Source organism: Gekko japonicus, unplaced genomic scaffold, assembly GCF_001447785.1.
Source record: "Gekko japonicus isolate JY-2015 unplaced genomic scaffold, Gekko_japonicus_V1.1 scaffold88, whole genome shotgun sequence".
Taxonomy (NCBI): Eukaryota; Metazoa; Chordata; class Lepidosauria; order Squamata; family Gekkonidae; genus Gekko; species Gekko japonicus.
This window is the reverse complement of record NW_015160209.1, coordinates 1,144,569-1,169,908: the sequence shown is the minus strand read 5'-3', so window position 1 is coordinate 1,169,908 and position 25,340 is coordinate 1,144,569. Positions and strand designations below refer to the sequence as shown.

Genomic DNA, 25,340 nt, shown 5'->3' with positions numbered 1-25,340 from the left:
TTTTTTTTTTGCCAAGCTGCTGCCGTCATGCGCAAGAGCAATGTGTATAAACCTTAAAGTGCTTGGTTGTATGTGGCCGGGTAGTTTTGTTTGCTGTTCGGGGGAAAAAACCTGCTGCTGCCCCTTTAACGGGGACGAGGGATGGGGAGGAGAGTCACTCTCCCACTCTCTCTGGAGCTGGTGATTAACCTGCCACTGGCTGGGCTGCGCAGGACCGCGTGTAATGCCGGCACCCCAAGTTCCTCCGCTGGACCCGGGCGAGGGAGGGACAGCAGCCCAGGAAGCAATGTGTCATCCCAGCAGCCAGGGAGATGAGAAGCCACGCTGGAGGACTTGGCAGCAGGGAGAGGAGCCTCACCTGGAGGTCCCGATCTGACTCCCCCCCCAAAGGCGCCACATCCAGGTGGCCGCTGGTTGCCCCAAGACTCCACGCACTTCCCCAGAACCGGGCAGGATCACAGGACCAGAAGCAGCCGGGGGGAGGGACCAGAGGCGGGGGGAAGGTCCCTCGAGGCTTGCTTTCAGCTGAGAGCCTAAGGTGAGAGTTTGCCTGCACAGAGCGCCCTGCTCTCCACCACCACCACTTGGGCAGCTCAGCTATCTGGACAGTGCCCGGAACATCATTGCGCGATGCAAGCATTTGGGGAAGGGATGTGTGAACATCCCAATGCGAAAAAAATATTCCCGATCAAATCTATTGCGGGAATAAATTGTCATAAGCTTGCCATGTGATCACAGCCTTAGGCTATTCACATACTCTCAGCCTCACCTATCTCACAAGGTTGTTGTGTGGATAAAATAGACAAGAGGAAAACATTGGAAGCTATTTTAGACCTTCATTGCAAAGAAAGACAGGGTATAAATGAAGCAAATGAAATAAAAATACTTTCCTTATGTTGAATTACAAAATTTGTTGTCATCCTATCAATGAGATATTAAGCAGAAAAAATAACAATGTGAGGTTTATCAATATAATAGAATATATAAAATGCTCCCTTAACAACAGTCTATCAGAATAAATGAGGTTTTCAGTACATTTCACTCCTTTATGCAAAAGGATTATTTACAGAGGGTAGGGGGGCCATCCTGCAAGAGTTTTGGACCACATGCGATTATTGTATTGGAATATCATGTCAACCCAAGAAAAAGCCTTCTTGGTTGTGTCACCAAAATTATGGAATTCCATCCCCAGGGAGATTCATTTTTCCCCCTTGATCATTGTCTTTCACCAGTGAGTGAAGACTGCTTCATCTCTTACTGACTCTTCATGTTTATTTTTGTCAGTTTTATATCTATAGATACTCTTTTCAAAAGTTGATTTTTCCTCTCGTTTAATTGTTCTTCACCCCGAGGGTCCTAATTGGGCAGAACAGTGGCATAGGAACATTTTAAATAAATAAAATAAATGTTCGAAGATGGTGACCAGTGTGCAGCCACACCCTATCTCTTTGCTGGAGTTTTAGAGATTTAGTGTTTATTCTAATAAATAAGTCCTTAGTTGGCATCTTTGTTTATACACGCACGCACAAAAATTGTGGACATCAGAGCTAAATAAAACTCCTAAAATGCAAGAGACATCTCTATCCAAAGCTCAAACGTATATATGTAAGCACATGACAAGTCACAACAGCAGCAACTGGCAAAAATACGATCTTCACAGCTTAGCTATTTATCTCCAAAAGGTACTTCTAATCAAAGATGTATGCAGAGTTAATGAGTTTATGAGTTAATCTGTCATTCAAGGAGGTAAAATTAAAGTGCAGTTTTTAAAAATTCCAGTGCAATCCTAAATAGAGATATACTGTTCTAAACCCACTGACTTCAGTGGACCTAAAAGAATATAACTCTGTTTAGGATTGCATTGGACCAGCTTGGAAAAATGGCTTCCTTTACTATTTGCTCCACCAGGATAACATCTGGAACTGACTTTCAGTGTCTTGTTGTAATGTAATTAATTTAGCAAAGACATAAATCAGGCATATAGCTCTAGGCTTATATGATATTTATACTTCAGCCCTCCACACATAACCTCATGATCCAAGTTAACATGAATTAGTGGTTTGAAAGAATTTTTTAAAAACTTTGGGGCCTTAGGGAAACCATTTAGTGCCAGAAATCATCTCAGAGTTATTTTACCTTGAAGAATATGTTGAAATTGAAGAGGACAGAATTGGGAGGTTTTTTTTTTAAAAAAAGCTTTCCAATAGTAATGAACCTTGTTATTAATGTAGACAAATACCATTTGGAAAGTGGGTTTTAATTTGTCAGGGATTGCCTTGGCTTTAGATCTCCAGACTCCCATTGATGCCGGATTAATTTAACAATGCATGTGAGTGCTTGCATGAATGGGGTGTTGATATTAACTTTTTGAAGAATCTTACCCTTGGTTGCTTCCAAACAATTCAGGAAAACTGTCAAGCAATATTCATCAAAGCTGTGCCCATCTGGGGCTCCCTTGTGTAAGCATATGTGTGCACTCATTCTTATTAATGGCAAATGAACTTTAAACATATTGAGCACATAAGACACTACCTGCCCATTAGACCCAGGATCCATCTGGTCAGGCCTTACAAGATCAAACTGTTCACGGGCTTTTAAAATGAATGTATGCACACTTCAGTAGATTAGTTTACAGGGCTCGGCTCTCACAGTCAGTTTTTTGTGATCGTTTTATTTATTACAATGTATATTGTTGTTCTGCCTTACCTGGATGGCCCAGGATAGCCTGATCTCATAAGATCTCAGAAGCTAAGCAGAGTTGGCCCTGGTTAGTATTTGGATGGGAGACCACTAAGGAAGTACAAGGTTGCTAGGTAGGAGCCTGGCAATGGCAAACCACCTCTCTTAGTCTCTTGCCTTGAAAACCCTATGGGCTTGCCGTAAGTCAACTGCGACTAGACAGCACTTTATATACACACGTTGTTGCTCTATGGTTTTATTTTTTAAACTTATGTTATCATTAATCTGCTTTTCTCACATGGACTCAAGGAGGATTACACATAGTGAGTCAGAACAATCAACAAAATGGGATATTCAGTAACTAATGCACTAGGAAATTAGAAGACTGGAACCACCAGAAACAACAGGTAACCACTCTGAGTCCTTGGAAGGGAGAAAAAAACAGGCTAAAATGCCCCATAGTAATACTTTCCATACTCAACACATGTTTTGTCCCTACGGTTGGCACTAATGGTCAGCAAGGTCAGGCAGTTGCCTACCTTTCAATGGCCAGCACTGCCATCTTGATTTTTCCCCTTAATGTGATACCCTCCCTACTTTGTCAAGCTCCATATTGTATAAGAAAAAAAATCACATTCCTTCATGAAAGGACAGGGAACTTTGGGACGTTTTCTTAGTTTGTGCATTCAGAACTCCGCCTTAGATGCCATGCTCCCCTCTCATACTTCTACACCAGTTTGCCTGAGAGCCCTGATGAAATTACAGAATCTAGGATTCCTGGTGCCCAAGCAGTACTGCAAGCCTAGCAAGAGTAATCCGCCTGTACTACCACATTATACTGTTGTTTTGGTATTTTTCTCTCTCTCTCTCAATTAGATGCATGCTGATGGCTGTTTTGAGCATATGAGTCACACTTGGTGTTGCAGTCATGAAGTGATTGAATATGCATAAATGAACTTACCTTGAGACTCCTAATTGGTACACTTGGGAAAGGATAATTTATTTTTTCTCCTTTGCGTTTTACAATTACATAGATGAGGAGCCCTTTATTAAAATAGGAATACAGACTAAAATGCAGCAGATGTATTAGGAAATAAACTGTCACTGTATATTAAGTCTTTCACTGACAAAATGAAGTTTTCATCTTGGCTGTTGCAATGTAGCTCACCCCTGTTGAAATGTGCATATCTTGTTCTCGACTTCTAGCAGAGAACCCATCTTGTTTTGCCTTTATCTACACTATGCATCATGCTTCATAGTGAATTGGTGAGATAAAGCACTCAAAACATGCCTACAATAAAGCAAAATAAGGCTTTACTGGAGAAATTCAAAAGAAAGGGGTTTTTAAAACAAGGTATATAGTTCAGACTCCAGAGGATGGTGGAAGACAGGAGGGCCTGGCGTGATGTGGTCCATGGGGTTGTGAAGAGGGACTCGACTGCGACTGAACAACAACAACAAATATAGTTCAGTGGCAGTAAAATGCACAAGTAAAACAAGAAAGCTAACAAACTACCTCTTACTGGAATTCTAACAAAGCACAGTTGATTCTTGAAGCAAAGATTTCTTGAGCATAATGCACATGTCTTTGATGTCTTTGCAGTATGGAGTGACAGAGAGGAAAGGGTAAAAACAAGGAGATAACACTTCTCACTAACCACTTTTATAGAAAATGGACCATTAGATACTTACTGTGAAGGGTTCTTCTCTTCTGAGGAAAGGAGGACATCTTGGTAGGTGATTCCCACCATCCACTCAAGGAGACAGGAACAACTTTTCCCCCTCCTTCCTGTCTCTGCTGTGGGAGTCACCCAACCTTCAGTTCTGGCAGCTCCGAAAGCAGTTAAGCTACTCTATACTCTACAACTGTATAGAACAGGTAACATATAACATTAACTTTAACAATGAAGAACAGTTAAGTGTAGAATAATTAAGACAGAAAGGAATCCTGCAGCTAATTGGTTGATTGGTTGACTGAATGATTGATGATGATTTGGGAGGAACAAAATATCCCCCTTTCCTCAGAGGAGAAGGACACTTCACATTAAGTATCCAATGGTCCATTTCCCCTCTGAGGTAGAGAACATTTTGATGGGACCTCTCACAGCAGTGTCCTCATGTCCTAGATGGGTCATCGTCTTCTGTGTCTAGGATACATTTATCTTATAAATGTAGAGATGGATGACCATGATGTTGAAGTACTCTTCTGCTGAAGGGAACATCAGCCAGATTGCAGGGGTTTATCTTGTCTTATAAATGTAGAGATGGATGACCATGTCACTGCCTTGCATACTTCTTCCACCGTGGTGTGTCTAGCAAATGCTGTGTTGGTTGCCACACTCCTCATTGAAGGAGCCATGATTCCATGTGGCACATCCAGCGGAAATGCTGTGTTGGTTGCCACACTCTTCATTGAATGAGCCATGATTCCATGTGGCACATCCAGCTTGTGGAGCTTGTATGCTTTAGTGACAAGCCTTGAGAGACCTGCTGATGGCTGACTTAGACATTTTATTCCCCATGTTCGGTGGGGAAATAGAAATGAACAGGGTATCTGTTTTTCTGATGTGTTCTGTTCTGCATATAAACACCTTCAGGCCTCTCCTGACATCCAACATGTGCCATGACCTTTCCAGTCCTCACCCTTAGCGGAATGTGGATTGATAAATCTTTCTTCCTTAAGACCTGAGCTTGGAAAGGTCTCAAAGGATGTTGCAGATGCCTGGAATGAAATCTGCCCCACTGTATTGCATCTATGCTTGAAATAAATAGGCCCATCAATGGTGTGAGGGTCCTTAGCTATGAGGATCATGTCTTCATTATTGATGCAGACATATCCTTTGTTTTCCTCACCTTCTTGTCTGTGAAAAAGAGACATTTGGATGTGGTGTCTATAGGTACACCTAGGTGTTCCAGCCTCTACGTTGGTTCTAGAGAGCTCTTGTAAAGGTTCACAAGGAATCTGTGGGCTTGTAAGCCCCAGATGGTTCTTTCCTGTGTCCTCTCTTGACTTGTGTCGGGAACTGGACCTGATTAACAGGTTGTCCAGTAAGGATGGATGTGAACTCCTTATTCTCTCAACTTTATGACTAGATTGATCAGCAATTTTGAGAAAACCCTCGGGGCCATGGGGAGGCCAAAGGGCAGAGCTCTGAACAGAAGATGGTTGGTTCTGACAGAGAAGCGCAAAAATTTCCAGTGACCTTGAAAGACTGGTATGTGAAAGTTCCATCAGGTATATTGATGTGAGATACTCTTCCGGTTGTAAGGACTTGGTGATTGACCATAGCGTCTCCATTCTGTTAAGGTATTTAGATTGAGAATTGCTCTCCAGTCCATGTTCTTTTTTGGGACCATAAAGAAAATACAGTACACTCCATGTCCCCTTTCTGGCTTAGGAACAGGCTCTATGGCTTCAATGTTGAGAAGATGTTCAATCACTTTGATGGTTTGGAGCCATTGGGGGGGGTGGTTCTTGTGAGCAGGGGATATTATGACTTGTTCTGGTGGGTATCTGTTGAATTCTGTGGTGTATCCATTGGTGACTATTCGCACTGCCCAACTGTTAACATGAGAATTGATCCATGAAGCAGATGTATTATTTATTTATTACATTTCTACCCTGGCCTCTCGCCGAAACAGCTCAGGGTGGCTTACAAGCAATTTAAAACCAACATTAGGTTAAAACCAACAATTACAAAATATAAAATACAGTACTTCCACTGGAGCAGCTAGCAAGTCACACACCAGAGGTTTTCCAGTCTTACTTGGCCCTGTCCAGTCTGATGTTTGACTGCTTGCTAAACCTGGAGTTAAAGTTTCCCCTTATGAATGACTGTCTTGACTGATTCCAGTTGGATCTTTTTAATAATAATAATAATAATAATAATAATAATAATAATCAAATACACACGGGACTAACAATGATTCAAGGGGTAAGGGAGGACAACATATAATCTTTAAATCACAGACGTTCGCAGCCGACGGGGAGTTAGTTCAGCTGTAAGGTCAGACGTGTTCCAATGGCATTTTTCCCTTGGCATGGCTTTTTGCTTCTTGTTTGAATATAGGAAGTAGATGTTGGGCACAAAAGGAAAAATTTCCAAAGGGTCTTCTATCGTTGCACCTCAAGGTTCTGGGAAGTGCCTTTTTCTTATCCCTAATCTCCACTACGATCCTCTTGAGTGCATCACCAAACAGTCTGTTCCCCTGGAATGAGTAGGCTGAAACTATGGCTTTTGAGTGGTAATCTAGCTGCCATGTGCACAGCCATAATATCTCCCTGGCTGCTACTGCTGAATACATGGCCCTCGAGGAAAAAAATCTTTTTGGAAAGATCACAGTCAAAGCATAATTGTACACTACTGAAGATGGGAAGGTAGTAGTATTTAGGCACTGGCACCATTTTCCTTGCCTCACCCTACACTTCCCTGCCACCAGAGAGAAATACTACTCTATCATAAGAACATAAGAAGAGCTCTGCTGGATCAGACCAATAGTCCTATTCCAGCAACCTGTCTCACACAGTAGCTAACTAGTTCCTCTGAACGGCCAACAACAGGGCACACATGTCAAGGCCTTCCCCTGATGTTGTCTCCTGGCTCTAGGATTCAGAGGTTTAGTTCCTCTGAATGTGGAGGTTCTCCTCCATCACCATGGCTAGTAGCCACTGATAGACCTATCCTCCATAAATCTATCTAATCCCTTTTTAAAGCTGTTTATTCCTGTGGTCATTACTACCTCCTCTGGCAGCAAATTCCACATTTTAATCACCTCTGTGTAAAGAAGTATTTCCTTTTGTCTGTCCTGAATCTATCACCCACAAAATGACCAAGGTGTTACAACAAATGTCAATACTTACTCAGGAGCCTTTCCCCCTGAATGATGGCTAAAAGGACTTGTTCATGAGGAGGCCAGTTTGTGTGGCAAAATACAAGTCTAGCCCCCAGACTAATCTGGGTAATATAATGTCTTCCCAAACTATCCTTGTCCTACCAGCTACTTGGTATGGCCATACCAATCACCAGAATGACATGGTAGACGAACTGAACGAAAATCCAAATCCCCAGGCCCTCCCGAAAAGTCCATCACTATAACCAACCACCTCTTCTGAGAACGTGGACACAGATATTTTCTTTAACAGTGTGCACATTGTTAATTGCTATATGAAGGATCTGTGGACATCTTTATTTTGTAATATGTTAAAATCCCTCCTTTGTATTTAATGTCTAAGAACTGTGATAAATCTGTTTTAAAGGATTGGGTTTTTTTTTAACTACACCAATTCATTTCTTTTAGGATGCTGTTTAAAGAGACCTTTCAGTTGTCTTTTGGATTTCCTTTGTTCCCTGATGATGCCACGTTGATCTATATTATTAATGTTAAAAGTTAATACTGTTTTCACTTAAAGTTATATTGTCTCACCATGTTCTCATGTATAGGAGGTCACACCACCAAGACAAGAACCCGTGTGCTATATCTTTCTATAGCAAAACTGTCAACTGACAATGGCTGCTTTCACATTGCCATTTTGTCCAATGTGGACAGCTTGATGCCCCTGATTTTTTGGAGAGCTTACTCATTCAAATCTTTGCTGGCCAATCAGAAGCCATGCTGGGAAGGAGTCCCACACACTTTCTTAAAATTCCTGGCAGGCATCAGGATGCCATGGCACCCATGAACACCACACTGGGGACACCTGGTGTCGTGTTATAGCACAGGTCAGCTGTGAGAGGAAGGGGGGCTGTCATGCAATGGGGGCACAGTGGCAAGATTCTTGTTGCATTCGTATTTCTAGAGTGATGGAACAAAGGGAAAGGGGCTGGGTGGGGGTTGAGTGGTGGTGCTAGAAGCAAGCAGCACGGGGTCAGGGCATTCAGACATCATCTTTACCTGCTTGCTGCTGCTTCCATTGTGGGAACAAAAAAGAGAAAAGGGAAAAAAACTGAACCTAAAACCTAGAACCTAAAAAGGTTAGTCAAGAATAGAAGAACAGAAAAAGGTGTTTTTGATCAACACTGCTTTTAACCTAAGGAACATTTTATTGGGAACATTTGGCTGTACAATCTCAGGAGAATATATAGTTGACCAGAGAAAAGTACTACTGGATGTGTGATTGCACTGGAGGCTTCATTTGTATTTCTTTTCTTTGCCCAGTGGTTAAACTTTGGAACAATTGTTTTCTGGTCTTTATTCCATATTTTGTATATGTATGATTGTATATATTTTTACATATCAGCCAACATGTTCTGTTTGTATTAGACCTCTGAGGAAGGCCTGTAAAGGCCGAAATGCGTTAGGTCTATTTCATTAGCCCTTGTATGTTTTTATATTTGTATATGAGGTATGAATGGGCCCTTGTTTGTTATTTTAATTTGTGTTGAATAAATACATGTATATTTTTGTATGTTTCATAATTAGATTTTTAGAGTTGGCCCTCTTCTATTCTTGACTAACCTTTTTAGGTTCTGAATCCATTGTGGGATCACCATTTTGTGCTTACATGTGGAAGCAGCCTGTGTCTGTCAAAGGAAAATATACATTCATTGAATTAAATTTAATTTCAATAGTCACATTTCCAGGAACTATGATTTAAATTAAATTTGGTTGCTTCTTGTGTTAGAGGTATTGATAGCTTTATGTTTAAATTAAACAAATGTATGAGAACTAAAGTGACTTTCTCAACTTCATTTGAGAAAATGTGCTTAACCTATACATTTCCTCAAACAAAAGGAGACAGATCCATGAATAGACCAGCTAAGCATTTTTTGCTGGTAATAAGCATTCATAGGAACCTCCTCAGACTGGGGTCTAAGCACAGAAGAGGGAAGTTCTAACTTTTTTCTACCATGCCATTAGCCTGACTATTTGCCCTCTCAAGAGACATATACAGGATACCCTCTATGGGGGTAAATAGTGGCTTGTGGGGGTTATGAGACTGAAAAAAACCCGGGGGGAGAGGGCTTAGCTCCTTAACTTGGGGAACATTCCCACTTCAAATCCCTTCCTTAGCTGCTATTCATCAACTAAAAAAACCTAAAACACCTTACAGGACCCATTCACAAAAATTTCAGCATCTCATCCAGTTTGGTCCTCAATTTAATATGGGTTTTGAATTGGGCTGTTTATATTTTAGAATAGAATGAAAATATCTTCCAAAATATCCATAACCCGATTACTTATGAATTAGGTTTCTGCCCTTTAAAAAAAAATAAAAAAAATAAATTACAAAGAATTTTTTTGTAAATTATTGTGTGAGAGTCAATTTCACTTATATTATTTCAAAAACAGGCTAAAAACCTCAGGCTACAGGAAAATAAGTAATGAATCATGTTGGTAACAGTGCTTTAATGTAGCACTGCTTTTAAAAAAACACTAAATGAATTGTTCTTAAAATGAACACCCTGATTATTCCAGCATGGCTCGGTCTTTGAAATTCTTTTGTTGTAGGATAACATCTGGTACCTAACTTCCAGTTTAAAGGTAAGTATGTCACTATTGGATTATGTAGGAAAAGCTGCCAAATTTCAATCCTTTACTTCATGAAATAAAAGTATCTGGAAACTTTACACTTTTCCTTTGAAGCTTGGACATGCCTTTATTCCATTCTAATGAGTGGTATTTCAGTTGTGTTTCAACTACAGCTGCAGTTTATTATTTATTTATTATTTATTTATTTAATTTATATCCCGCCCTCCCTGCAAAGGCAGGCTCAGGGCGGCTTACAGTCATATATAAAAATACATGGCACAAATATTAAAACAGATAAAACAGTTAAAAACACAACAAAGTACAAAGTGCTAGTTGTTTAAAGGCAAAGAAGCTCTATCTCTGTGGTCTTGCAACTGGACCCCTTTTTAGCAGAAAAGTATTATTTGGTGATACAAAATACATTTCAAGGTAATCAGCATACTAAATGCATCCCAGATAGAATGTGCCAGATTCTGGAAGCAAGGGTTTTCTAATTTGAACAAATGTAATGAAGAATTAGATCCTTGCAAAGCATTAAATTTAAAAGACTGTGACACATATTTAATCACATAGTTCCAAGATAATCAAAGAGACCTGGGAAGTAGTGTAACAGTGTTGGAATTCTAGTTTAAGACATCAATTTGAATACTTTATACTGACAGTTTAAAGGATACATGAATTGGGGGAAGTTGAGCAATTAGTGTCTCTTACAGTTTAATGGGTACATGAATTGGGTAATGGTGACTCTTTTATTATAGAGGTGGGATTCAGGTGTGAGTCCTTCTCTTTCATCACTATCTATTCAGGTATGAACAAAGTTTGAGTCCAGTGGCAACTTTAAGACCAACAAAGTTTTATTCAAAGTGTAAGCTTTCATGTGCAAAGCAAATTTCTTCAGACAAATTTCTTCAGCCTCAATGGTTACTTACAGGAAAAAAGAGAGTGGGGGGCAGCCCTTAGGGGAGGCCACTCAGAGACAAGATGTGTATGCAGAGCTGAAATTGGATCAGGTGGCCCGGTAAGATCAGTGGATAGCAGCAAATTAGCACATAAATGCAAGAGTTAACAAAAAGATGTGAGAATGAAGCTAGAGTCTAGCAGTATCCCCAAGACAAACCAAGCTCAACCCTGTGTAGATGGGAGAACAGAAACTCAGTGTGTGCACACTTCGTCACATACACTGAAACAGATTTCCTCAAATATTACATGCAGGTGTAGGGGGGTAGTTGCCAGGAAGAGTTAATTAGAATCAAAATGCATAAGTAACTGAGCAATAAATATAGCTAAGATTGGAATAACACATATAGTAGGACATGTGAATAGCAGCAAGTTGGCATACAGATAATAAGGGAGTTAACAACAGTTACTTATGCATCTTGACTCTAATCAGCATTGATCTTACCGGCGACCTGATCCAATTTCAACTCTGCATACGCATCTTGGCTCTGAGTGGCCCCTCCTAACGGTTGCTCTCTACTCTCTTTTTTTCTGTAAGTAACCCTTGAGGAGATCTTACTCAGTTTGTCTGAAGAAGTGTGCTGCGGTGGCTCAAGTGGTTAAGATGCTGAACTGCAGGCTGTGAAAGGTCAGTAGTTCAGCAGTTCGAGACCTGAGTTGCTGCATGACGCTCCCGTCTCTAGTTCCAGCTCCTGCCAACCTAGTAGTTCGAAAGCAAGAAATTGCAAGTAGATAAATAGGTACCACTTTGTGGGAAGGTAATAGCGCTCCGTGCGCCTTGGTGTTTAGTCATGCCGGCCACATGACCACGGAAACATCTTTGGACAGCACTGGCTCTTCGGCTTTGAAACGGAGATGAGCACCGCAACCCTAGAGTCGGACTCGACTGGCTTTCAAGCAAGGTAACCTTTACCTTTTAACCCTTGAGGAGATCTTAATTTGTCTGAAGAAGTGTGCTTTGCACACAAAAAACTTTGAATAAAACTTTGTTAATCTTAAAGACGCCACTGGATTCAAACTTTGTTCTGCTGCTTCAGACCAACATGGCTATCCACCTGAATTTTTATTCCCTCTGTGAGAAGAAAGGTCAACTTCCGATGAGTTTTAATTTTTCCTATGGGTGGAAAGCAACCTTTGGTAGTAGCTATTCTTTCTATTTCTTAGTGTCTTGTGACTGAGTTGTACCATAATTGCCATGGTCTGGATTTCTGTTCCACTGGTGTAGTCTAATGAGCTCTAAGACAAACACATATGTCTTCTATACATTGCAAAGGGAAATTAATCAAGAACTGGGGAACATGAAGACCCTGAAACATAGTAAAATATTCTCAGTGTCAGCTACAATCATTTTGGAACTTGTTTGGTCTTGTCAAAATATGCATTTTAAATTTGTGCTTAAAAGACTCTACTAGTTTAGACCTTATATATTCATTAATTGCTTTTGATTAATGAATATATTTCCTGAGGGCATATTTGCTGTGGAAATCAATACAGATCTGGTACTTTCCTAAAACTCACGATTACATACTTATCTATAATCTCTATATGTCTGTCTGAGAATGAAGAAGTTGCATTGTGTTCTGAGCTACCTTTTTAGCTGACAAAAGTGAAGATGAAAAAATTAGATCACCCTTTGACAACAAGTTCCAAGAGATCAAGAAGTAACAGCAGCTACATTTTAAACCTTGTCTCATTTTTAAAATTATATCGGTGGTACTGATTTTCATAACCAGGGAGTTAAGTTTGTCATACAGTGTTTCTTGCCTCTGAAGCGGCTTCTCCGACCATCTGTTGTTTGGGTTAATCTTTTCCTTTAAAAAGAGGGACTTAATTCTGTGGTGATCTCAGCCAATCAGGGACTATGTAAGTAGCATGAGTACATCTGTTATCACGCAGCCAATCATATTTGGTTATAGAGTCAAATCAGGAAGAGGGTAGAAACCATTGCTAATAGGCTGACTCGGGTTTGTGATGACATCAGTTGTTAAACAATTTGTCTAAATGATTACATACACACAAGCCAAATCAGATTGTGAGTAAAGCTTCTTGGTTTCCTTCTGGATAAGCAAACATTTTTGGCCTCTTCTGTAGCTCATCCTTCCTCATATACAGTCAACATGGGGGGGTGTTAATTCATGGGGGATATGTTTCCCCGATACAATAATTTCCTTTCCATATTCTATTAAATCCTATGTCCACTTACCCACTCAGGAGACAGAGGTAAAATCTGAATAATATTCACCATATTTTGTTGTTGTTGTTGTTGTTGAGTCACACAGTTCGACTCTTTGCAACCCCATGGACCACATCACACCAGGCCCTCCTGTCTTCCATTGCCCTCTGGGGTTTGCTCAACTTCATGTTCGTTGCATTGATAACACTGTCTAACCATCTCATCCTCTGCTGTCCCCTTCTCCTTTTACGTTCAAACTTTTCCAGCATCAGGGTCTTCTCCAGTGAATGCTCCCTTCTCATTTGGTGACCAAAGTATTTGAGCTTCAGCTTCAGTATCTGGCCTTCCAGGGAACAGTCAGGGTTGATTTCTTTTAGGATTGACTGATTTGATCTCCTTGCAGTCCAAGGGACTCTCAAGAGTCTTTTCCAGCACCATAATTCAAAAGCATCTATTCTTTGGCGCTCGGCCTTCCTTATGGTCCAGCTCTTGCAGCCATACATTAATCTGGGAATACCATTCCTTTGACCTTACGGATTTTGTTGGCAGGGTGATGTCTCTTTATTATGTTGTCTAGGTTTGCCATCACTTTTCTCCCAAGGAGAAATGTTTAATTTTTAATTTCATGGCTGCAGTCACCGTCTGCAGTGATCTTGGATCCCAGGAACGTGAATTCTGTCACTGCTTCCATGACTTCCCCTTCTACCTGCCAAGGAGTGATGGTGCCGGATGCCATGATCTTAGTTTTTTTGGTGTTGAGTTTCAAGACAACTTTTGCAGTTTCCTCTTTCACTTTTAGCAAGGGGCTCTTTAGGTCCTCTTCACTTTCTGCCATTAGAGTGGTATCATCTGCATATCCGAGGTTGTTGATGTTTTCCCCGGCAATCTTAATTCCGGCTTGTGATTCATCCAGGCCGGCATGTCGCATGATGTACTCTGCATATAAATTAAATAAGCAAGATGGCAATATACATCCTTGTCGTACTCCTTTTCCTATGCTAAACCAATCAGTTGTTCCATATCCGGTTCTAACTGTCACTTCTTGGACCTTATACAGGTTTCTCAGGAGATATGTGAGGTGGTCTGGTACTCCCATCTCTTTAAAGACTTGCCGTAGTTTGTTGTGATCCATACAATCAAAGGCTTTAGTGTAGTAAATGAAGCAGAAGTAGATGTTTTTCTGGTACTCCCTTGCTTTCTCCATAATCCAGCAAATGTTGGCAATTTGATCTCTAGTTCCTCTACCACAGGTATTATAGGAATGTCTCAAAACACTTTGCTATGCTGAGTACTCTGGAGCACAGAAGAATGGTATATGCATGCACTACTTGATGTCAGTGGGGGTCACTATAAGCCTTTCCAGTTTACTACTAAAGTGGTAAAAAATGCATCAAGTTGCAGGTGACTTAGGGCAACCACACAGGGTTTTCAAGACAAGAGATGAACAAAGGTGGCTTGCCATTGCCTGCCTCTGTGTAGCAACTCTGTACTTCTTCAGAGGTCTCCCTAACCAGGACCAACCCTGGTTAGCTTACAAGATGAGATCAGGCTAGCCTGGGCCTGGGCACTGTTACAGTATTTGTTGTTGTTCCGTCGCATAGTCGAGTCCGACTCTACGCGGCTTGTAGGATCTTGAGCATGACCTTGCTAGCGTGTGATATGAGTGCAATTGTGCGATAGTTTGAACATTCCTTGGCATTGCCCTTCTTTGGGATTGGAATGTATACTGATCTTTTCCAATCCTGTGGCCACTGTTGCGTTTTCCAAATTTGCTGGCAAATGGAGTGCAGAACTTTAACAGCATCCTCTTCTAAGACTTTGAATAGCTCAGCTGGGATACCATCACCTCCACTAGCTTTGTTGTTAGTAATGCTTTCTAAGGCCCATTTAACTTCACATTCCAGGATGTCTGGCTCGAGGTCAGTGATTATACCGTCGTGGTTGTCAAGGACATCGAGGTCTTTCTTGTATAGTTCTTCTGTGTATTCTTGCCATCTTTTCCTAATCTCTTCTGCTTCTGTTAGGTCCCTACCGTTTTTGTCCTTTATCATGGCCAGCTTTGCATGGAACGCTCCCTTGATTTCTCCAATTTTCTTGAAGAGATCTCTAGTCCTTCCCATTCTATTGTTTTCTTCTATTACTTTGCACTGTTCATTCAGGAAGGCCTCCTTATCTCTCCTTGCTGTTCTCTGGAAATCTGCGTTCAGTTGGGTAAATCTTTCCTTTTCGCCTTTGCCTTTCGCTTTCCTTCTTTCCTCTGCTATTTGTAAAGCCTCATCAGAAAGCCATTTTGCTTTCTTGCATTTCTTTTTCTTTGGTATGGTGGTGATTGCTGCCTCCTGTACAATGTCACGAACCTCCGTCCATAGTTCTTCAGGCACTCTATCTATCAAATCCAGACCCTTGAATCTATTCTTCACCTCTACTGTATATTCATCAGGGATGTGATCTAGGTCAAACCTGAATGGCCTCATGGTTTTCCCGATTTTCTTCAGTTTAAGTCTGAATTTTGCAATGAGTAGCTCATGATCTGAACCACAGTCAGCTCCAGGTCTTGTTTTTACTGACTGGATAGAGCTTCTCCATCTTTGACTGCAAATTATATAGTCAATCTGATTTCGGTGTTGCCCATCTGGTGATGTCCATGTGTAGAGTCGCCTCTTAGGTTGTTGGAAAAGGGTGTTCGCTATGACCAGTGTGTTCTCTTGACAAAACTCTGTTAACCTTTGCCCTGCTTCATTTTGCTTTCCAAGGCCAAACTTGTCTGTTATTCCAGTTACCTTTTGACTTCCTACTTTAGCATTCCAGTCCCCTATGATGATGAGGACATCATTTTTTGGTGTTAGTTCTAGGAGGTGTTGTAGGTCTTCATAGAACCGGTCTACTTCAGCCTCTTCTGCATCAGTGGTTGGGGCATAGACTTGGATTACTGTGATGTTGAATGGTTTGCCTTGGAATCGGACAGAAATCATTCTGTCATTTTTGAGATTGTATCCCAGTACTGACTTTTGCACTCTCTTGTTGACTATAAAGGCCACACCATTTTTTTCTACGAGATTCCTGGCCACAGTAGTAGATATAATGGTCTTCGGAGTTAAATTCGCCCATTCCTGTCCACTTTAGTTCACTGATTCCTAAGATATCGATGTTCAGTCTTGCCATCTCATTTTTGACCACGTCAAGCTTACCTTGATTCATAGATCTTACATTCCAGGTTCCTATGCAGTATTGTTCTTTACAGCATCGGACTTTCCTTTCACCATCAGACACAACTGAGCGTCCTTTCGGCTTTGGCCCAGCCGCTTCACTCTTTCTGGGGTTACTTGTACTTGTCCTCTGCTCTTCCACAGTAGCATATTGGACACCTTCCGACCTTAGGGGCTCATCTTCCGGCGTCATATCTTTTAGCCTTTTGATACTGTCCATGGGGTTTTCTTGGCAAAAATACTGGAGTGGGTTGCCATTTCATTCTCCAGGGGATCACTCTTGGTCTGAATTCTCTGCTGTGGCCTGTCCGTCTTGGGTGGCCCTCCACGGCATAGCCCACAGCTTCATCGAACCATGCAAGCCCCCTCGCCACGACAAGGCAGTGATCCATGAGGGGGCTGTTACAGTATAAAGGTAAAGGTCCCCTTGCTCGAAAGCCAGTCGAGTCCGACTCTAGGGTTGCGGTGCTCATCTCCGTTTCCAAGCCGAAGAGCCAGAGCTGTCCAAAGACGTTTCCGTGGTCATGTGGCCGGCATGACTAAACACCAATGCGCACGGAACGCTGTTACCTTCCCACCGAAGTGGTACCTATTTATCTACTTGCAATTCCTTGCTTTCGAACTGCTAGGTTGGCAGGAGCTGGAACTCGAGACGGGAGCTCACTCCGTCATGCGGCACCCGGGTCTCGAACTGCTGAACGAACGACCTTCCACAGCCTGCAGTTCAGCGTCTTAACCACTTGAGCCACCGCAGCTCCTTCAACTGTATATGTTACAGTATATACTGTATATGTTACAGTATAGTCCATGATAAATTGGAAGTATCAGCCTGCTGTGGTGATAGTACGGTACATGTTTTTCCCCTGTTGTTATCAAGACATTCTCAAAGCAAAGGCTCACTCAGCCTGATAAGGGTTTGGGGAACAAAACTGGAACACTGTCACCACACTACCGATCAAAAATAAGAAGGGATTTTCCTCACTCAAAATGTTGTTCTGTTCCCATTTCTCCGGGCAGTGTTGTATGTGGGAAGAAGCCATTTATGTTTGGGGTTTTTTACACTACAAACTACAGGAATAGGGACAGGGGGGACATCTAACTAAGAATACAAAGCTAAACAAGGATCTAATATGCTACCAATGCTTATTTCAAGGTTTCCCTTGGTTTTCACTCAATCAAGACGAAGGGTGAGATTATCTATTTCAAAAAAATGAGTATAAACAGTATTAGTCAAAATAGGTGGGTTATGGTATTTTACGCTTAGTAGTGTAAGTCTTTCAATGTCCACATTTATTTCTTCTTCTTTTTCCCTTTACTCTTATCATAGTCCCAGCGGACTTTAAGAAGGTTGGGGGCAGTTGCTCCCGTATCAGATTCTCATCTCTCTTTTGAGGACCTGTTCGATGAGCTGGTAGAATTTCCTGATACATTTTCACTGCTGTCAACCTCTGCGTTGTCGTCCTCCACTTTCTCTTCCGCTTTCTCAGTTTTTTGATGTTTCTCCAAAAATGCTTTAGCTTTTGCAACAGAGTCTATCTTTTCTTTATTATCCTTACAGTTGAAGATAAGTCCCTCTGGTATCATCCATCTGTAGGGAGTGGAGTTTTTCTGTGAAAAGTTGTCAGTTTTTTGTATTGTTGTCTCCTCTTTCTTATCTCAAATGGAATTTCTTTCAAAATTCTTATGTCGTTTCCTTTGATTTTTAGAGTAATTCTGTTAGTCACTTTAAGAAGTGCATCTCTAATAGATCTCTTGGAGAATTTCACAAATATTTCGCCAGGCAGACTGTTTTTCTTGATGTGGTCCAGATCTGACTGATAGACCACATCCATCTTGCTTTGTAAAAACTCCGTTTTGAGATCTACTGCCGGTGCCAACACTTCACTCAAAGTCTGCTTGAGATTTTCATCTTTTTGCTTCGGAATACCCTGAAATCTCAGGATATATGAAGATTTTTCCATTTGGAGTAATAATAGTTGTTGTTTCTCAGAATCTTTCACTTTTTTCACTGCCTCCAGCCTCTGCTTCAACGCTTTTGTCTTATCATCAACTTTTTTCAACAATTTGGCTGTTTTTTCCGCTTTTGCATTGGTTTCTTTCAGCTGCTTTTGGAGAGATTCAAAGTTGTTTTTGAGCTGAGTCATCTGATCCAGTAGAGGGCACAATGCAGTAGCCAACATATTAGGGAAGTCTATGGTTGCTTCCGACTTGGAAGCTGATGGCCGAGCTGGCAGTTCTGGAAGTAGGTCTCACTTTCGATGCCATTTTTCAGCCCACTGTTTGTTTACTTTAGGAAGAAGTTCAATAAAGTCTCTAAGAGTTTGCAAAATCTTGCTCTTAGTCCATTCTCCACTCTATTTAGGCTATATAATGCTTTTTAAACAGCTTCTCCCGGTGTATGCCTCTGACAGCATTGCTGGTCTCGCAGCGGCAGGACCTCTTGGAGCAAAGAGGAGCCTCAATCCCTTTGCTTACACCTCAGGAGCAGCACCTCTTGCGCCCCAGGCTACGGGCCCCCTACAAGGGCCCTGGGGGCGCGGAATCAACCGGTCCCCCTTCTGACCACTACAATCCGGATCGTGCCCATTGGATCTTGATAGGATGGGTCCGTTCTCGAGTCGCCAGAACCAGAAGTCCCTAGAAGCCATTTATGTTTGATGCAATAACAGCTGCATTTGTGTACACTCTAATTTCAGCCTGTACCCCCCCCCATAATCTTCTAGGTTCTTTTGTTACTCACCTCAGCTTCATTTTTAGATTCAGCGTACACCCTTTCAGTAAAGTAAGAAGTTATCAGCTATAACTATAAATTTTGTGTGTACTCCAGGGCACATCCACATATGATCTTTTAGACATGTAAAGTAATAATTCAAGGAAGACATCAGTTCCAGTACCTAAAACACGTTTTTTTCTAGGGGAAAATTATGTTTTTCCCCCCACTGTGGCACTAAACCTCATGGTAAAACACACAACATTAAGTTGGAAATAAACCTTTCCCCCAGCTTCCATGGTAATTTGTCTATCTGAGGCAGGGTTTTCAGGGAACCTCTGCTCTTATGTATGTCTCATCATCAGGGGTCATTTCGTAGAAAAAGAGGTTCAGGAGCTCATTAGCATAACTAATTAGCATAACTAATTTGCATATGCCACACACCCTGACATCACTGGAAGTGTGCAGAAGGCAACACCCACCACTCAGGCTCCACTGGACTGTTTTGGATTGCTAACTACGGGGGGGGGGGGAGACATGCAGATCTGCCCTCACAGAGGAGGGAGAGCTTGTACCTGAATGAAACTTGGTCTTAAAGGTGCCACTGGACTGTTTTGGACTGGAGGGCGGGGGGGGGGCTCTGCAATTTACCTGGCTGCTTCTTGCTCTGACTGAGGGCTGCGGGGAGCAGGGGGTGGGGCTTGTTGCATATGCCCGCCCCCTGGACTCTTTACTGCCGGAGCTCTGCTCCTGTGCGCTCCTGCAGGAAATGACCCCTGCTCATCATGTTGGAATGGTAGAATCACAGATGCTGAAGACAGAAGGAGCTCTGCAACAATCTTCCAATAAAGAAAAGATGCAAAAGCAGACCACTTTTGGCAAGCAGTAAAGGGAAACCTTTTGTTGTCTCATAACTAATCAAATCTTTCCAACAAAATACTTGAATGAAATAGTAAGCTGCATTTTGTGAAGGTTACTCTCTGACAAATGGATGTACTAGTACTACAGTGCAACATTTGTAACAGCATTAACAACATATTTGCACACATAATTAGAGTACATCTTTGAATTGCACTGCCAATCAAGCTTTCAAAACAGCTTGACTGGCAGCTACCCTGAGCTTCTTATACTTAAATACAAATCACAGTTATAGTTATTCATACATATCACACATTTCCCATTATGTACAATTTACTTTGAGTATTTATTTAATTTATTTAAACTTAATGCAAGTATTTACCAGATAAGATCAAGATCTATTCCTTGAACTATTTACTCCAGCGTGGTACCAGTGTAGTAAGCACACAAAGGGTAGGTAGGTGTGACTAAGTGGTATAGGAACTCTAGCATCAACAACTATTTCAGGGTCATATTTTTAAAAACACAAACAAATGGCTTATACAGATTATTTTAGTGGTGGAAATGATTCGTCCTTTTGTGCTCTGTTCGTGCCTGTAATATGATATCCATAAAACTGGACAATAGCCTCGCAATAAGGAAACGTATATTGGTACTTTTTTTTGTAATTGGAAAGATGTATGCTCCTACGAATGGCGACAGGGAGTGACTGATGTTTGCCTTGAATCTAAGTGAGAAATGTGAGCTACAAATAAAAAAAAAAATGAAAGAAGACAAGGTTTAGGTAGAAGGAAGTAGTTTTGTTAGTGGTTTCCCACTTTTTTCTTTTCTTTTAAAGGGCATGCAATACAAAATTGGAATTTAAAACTTCTGAAGTAAAAAAAAAGATTATAAAAATACTTCTTAAAATTACAGGGCAATGGTGTTGGGAACTGTGTCACTAAACAAAGATTATAGGACTACCCAAAAAAGACATCTGTAACAGTCAGACAATCACATTATGCATGACAATCATATTAGCCTTAACTGCACTTGCTGCAAGAGGAGAACCATGTACGATGCTTTCGGTCCCCACTGGGAAGAACAGTGGGGTATGAATTGAGTAAACAAAAATAAACAGAAACACTGTATAATAAATACAGTAATCAGCAAAACAGGGACTTAACCATAGGGATCATATTTGGCCAGTGCACAAGATCTTCACTGAGCTCCGGTCTGTTTCAATTCAAAGTTATGGTGTTGAACTTTAAACCCATGAAGAGTCTGAGACTCAAAAGTATCTACAGGACTATATTCTCTCATATGACTCTTCCTGAGCTGAGACTGTTCCCTGGAGTCACCTCTCTGAGAGCACACACCTTCAGAAGGTTGGGATATATTTTCTGGAGCCAGGGCCTTCTCTGCACTGCAACCATGGAACTCCTTCCAGAAGGAAGTTTGCTTGGCTCTGTCTTTACACTTTAAACCACAACAACTTTACACTTTAAACAACAACAACAACAGGAACTTAGTTCACTTGTACCCTACTCTGCCTTTCTCCCCAATGAGAACCCAAAGCCACTTGTTCTCCTCTCCTCCATTTTATCTTCACGACACCCTTGTTAGGCTGAGAGTATATGATCACCCAGCAATTTTCCATGGTAGAATGGATATTTAAATCTAAGTCTCCCAGATCCTAGTATGGCACTCTTACCATTTTCTCACACTGAGCCTTTGGTCTTTGCCATTATTAGCTGAGGATTTGATGTTTTTCCCCATCGCTATGATTCTTGATGGTTTGAATTTTACTCATTGCTGGTGACGGAAATAACATCACACACACAATTATTGCTAACGAAGAATGCCACCTTCTCTGTAGTAGCAACTACTACTTTTCACAGTCATCTGAAATCTAATGACAAAATTAGCCCCTTCTTTACTTGTAGGTCTACTGTCCCCACAGTATCTGTAACAAACCCAAGAAATATTTTCTCTGTGTTTATGAAAGTCTTGGCCTTTACTAACATCACCAAGAAGGGTCAAAATAGTGGGGGTTTGTTTTTCAATGATACCTGTGAACTAGCCTTTGGACTCAGACCGTAGAGCAGCTGTCATGTGTTAAGTGCTGTCACTGCTAGTGATCTAGAGGTGAAATGCTTTATATCATATTACTAGTTCAATGTGCTTTCCTTTTCTGAAGCATATGGAATGGTTTTTAAACTTCAATGAATAGTTGTGTTTCAACTGTGGAATTCACATGCCTGGTCTTACTTCTTTAATAAAACGAAGAGGGCAATACAGTTGTTATTGCCTTCTTCTTAACTTGGAGAATTTAAAGCATGGCATTGGACGAATTCTGGACATAAACAGCTACTGCAAAAGGGATCACTTTATTTCCAGTGGTCATAAGGCAAGCAATTTCTAATATCATATTCACAGAAACATGGATATGGAAAAGATCCCAAGGATTATCTAGTCCACTCCCTGCACAATGCAGGAAATTCAGCTACTCTCCCTCACTCCCCCCTACTTTATGTTCCGAGGAAGGCAAAAAACCTCCAGGATCCCTGGATCAATCTGGCCTGGAGGAAAATTCCTTTCTGACCTCAAAGTGGCACACAGCAATACCCTGGGCATAAGAAAGGACTACAGGAACCAAGCACTGGCTCATCTGTTCCTGCCATCCCAATCTGCCTGAATTCATAGAGCCACCATTGCTGTCAAACTGCCATCTAACCTCTGCTTGAAAACCACCAAAGGCGAGCCTACCACCTCTCAAGGAAGCCTTCTCCACTGCAGAACCACTCTGTCAAGTTCTTCCTAATGCTTAGCCGAAAACTCTTTTGATTTAATTTCAACCCATTGGTTCTGGTCCAACCTTCTGGGGCAATGAAAAGCAACACTGCTCCATCCTCTATATGACAACTGTCAAGTACTTGAAGATGGCTATCATCCCACCCCCCTCCCCAGGCTAAACATACCCAGCTCCTTCAACCTTTCATCATAGGACTTGGTCTCCAGACCCCTCACCATCTTTGTTGCCCTCCTCTGGACACATTCCAGCTTGTCAACATCCTTCTTAAATGGTGGTGCCCAAAACTGAACACAGTACTCCAATTGAGGTCTAATCAAAGCAGAATATTCTTACAAATAATTCCTCCAATATTCCTACAAATAATTTTAGTTTGATCATAATGCACCCTATTAATTTCTGGATTCTTCCCAAAACAGAACTCAAGGAGGCATCATGCATACTCATCTTTAATAAGAAGTATCTACCACAGTGTCAAAGTCTTTGTTCAAAATAAACAATCATTCTAATTTAGGACAAATTCATTACACCCCAAATGACTCTGGGAAGCTGCATTCTCTCTTGTGTATTCAACAAACCCTAGGCCAGTGTCTGGTGTCTGGCTAAAACAACCACAACCATGAACCATTTACAAAGGCATATTTGTATTTAAAAGGCCTGTGTCATAACTTAAAATGAGATTAAACCAGTTCAAGTACATCCAAAATTGGCTTATGGTGAACAGATCTCAGTTAAGCCCAATGGGATAAACTCAACCAGACTTCTGGAATCCATTTCCTGTTTTAGAGGTGGTGCCATTTATGTCTTATACCCCTCTCTTTCCTGAACATTACCCAGGACTACACTGCACAGTGATGCCAATAAGATGACAGAAAATGGCATATAAGGATCCAGATAAAAATTAAGTGGTGATAGAAAGTGTTGCTGAGTCACAGCCCACTTATGGCAATGCTGTAGGATTTGTAAAGGTTTGTTCAGAGATGGTTCGCTATTGGCTATCTCTCCTTGAATTCCTTGGGGGTGTCCCATTCAAATAATAACCACTGCCAACCCTACTTAGCTTGGGAGATCCCAAGACATTGGGCTAGCCTGAGCTATCCAGGCCACAGCAAATAAATAACAAGTGGTTGGGAGCAAATAAATGGCACAGAAGCTGTCATGGGCTTCAAGGAATGAATACAACATCTTCCTCCCCACACAAATTGGCTTGAAGTGGCATCTATCTGCTGTCATTTCTCCACGGATTGACTGTCCACGGTCAAGCTCCATTATCACTCCATTCTAGGTATGATCATTCCTTGGGTCTTCTAGCATTCCACTTTAGGAACTTTAATTTCCGTGCATTCTCCTCTGGCCACAATAATTCCAGTTTAGACGCTCATTTTGTCCTAGAAACGTCCATATCATTCCAAGAGTTGATTACGGAGCCATAAAGAATGTCACAGTTTTAAATATCCTTCTTTCTTGTCACACACATTTTACTCAATGCCCAGTCTTCTGCTGTGTTATTACACTTCAGAAACAATCCACCTAGATCATTTTTCCCCGCACAGAAAGCAACTCCAGCTACAGTCACAAAGTCTTCCCTTTGCGAGCTTTGGCTTGCTACTGTGCATGGTAATGCTAACGTGAAATCATTTTAACATATACTAGAATATGCGTTACAGTCCATAAATCGGGTCGTATATCCCCACAAATGCGAGGAAAAATCCCGGTGGAAACAAGGGGACTTACAAACCCAGGACGTGCTTGAAGCAAGAAAGAGCAAGCAGACTTACCCAGCGTAGCGGTTGTCGTAAAGGTAACTAGTAGCCTGCTCGAAGAGCAGCCAGAAAAGGAGAAATGCGGCTACTTTCCTCTGAAGTTTCCTCATCTCCGCACGAGGTTCCTGAGAGATGCCCGTCTCTGCTGTGTGTACAAAAGAGCCGCCCTGAGGGAACTCGATTTGGAACCGGGAAGGAGGAGCAGAGGCAGGAAATTAATTTTTTTCCCTGAGAGGAAAAGGGGGTGAGTAGGAGGGGTTGTTGCTTTTCAGCTATGGTTGACAAAAGTCAAGTAAAGAAAGTTGAGGAGAAAGGGGTGGTGTTGCAGGAGCTCTTGCAGCCCAGGCAGACGAAGGAGTAGAAGCGAGTAGCAGCTCTGCTGCTTGTTTCCAGAGCTTTGTTGTAAGAGCAGAGGGCAATCCCGCTCCCGACGAAATTCGATGACAGTTAAACGAAAGAGGACCGCAGCTTGAATTGAGGCAACTCCACAGGAGGCAGACTGGCAGAATTGGGCGGGAAAGTCAGGAGAGTACAAGCGGGCTGCAAGTTAAGTACAAGTTAAGGGGAAATGATTGCATCTGAAGAAGTGTGCATGCACACGAAAGCTTATATCTAGAATACAACTTTGTTGGTCTCAAAGGTGCCACTGGACTCAAACGTTGTTCTGCTGTTTCAGACCAACAGTGCTACCCATCTGAATCTAAGGGGCAATGAGTATTTCCCGCTTCCTGAA

The 25,340-nt window shown here is 41.6% G+C and overlaps 1 protein-coding gene across 1 annotated transcript in view; it reads right to left on the bottom strand.

Annotated features, from left to right (window-relative positions):
- Nucleotides 1-24,717, bottom strand: part of CPA6 (carboxypeptidase A6) — a 71,948-nt gene extending 47,231 nt beyond the window's left edge. Inside the window, exon 1 of the mRNA XM_015408899.1 lies at nt 24,623-24,717. Within this exon, the coding sequence (XP_015264385.1) occupies nt 24,623-24,717 (95 nt within the window). The remainder of the gene's footprint in view (nt 1-24,622) is intronic.
- Between the last annotated feature and the right edge of the window lie 623 nt (nt 24,718-25,340).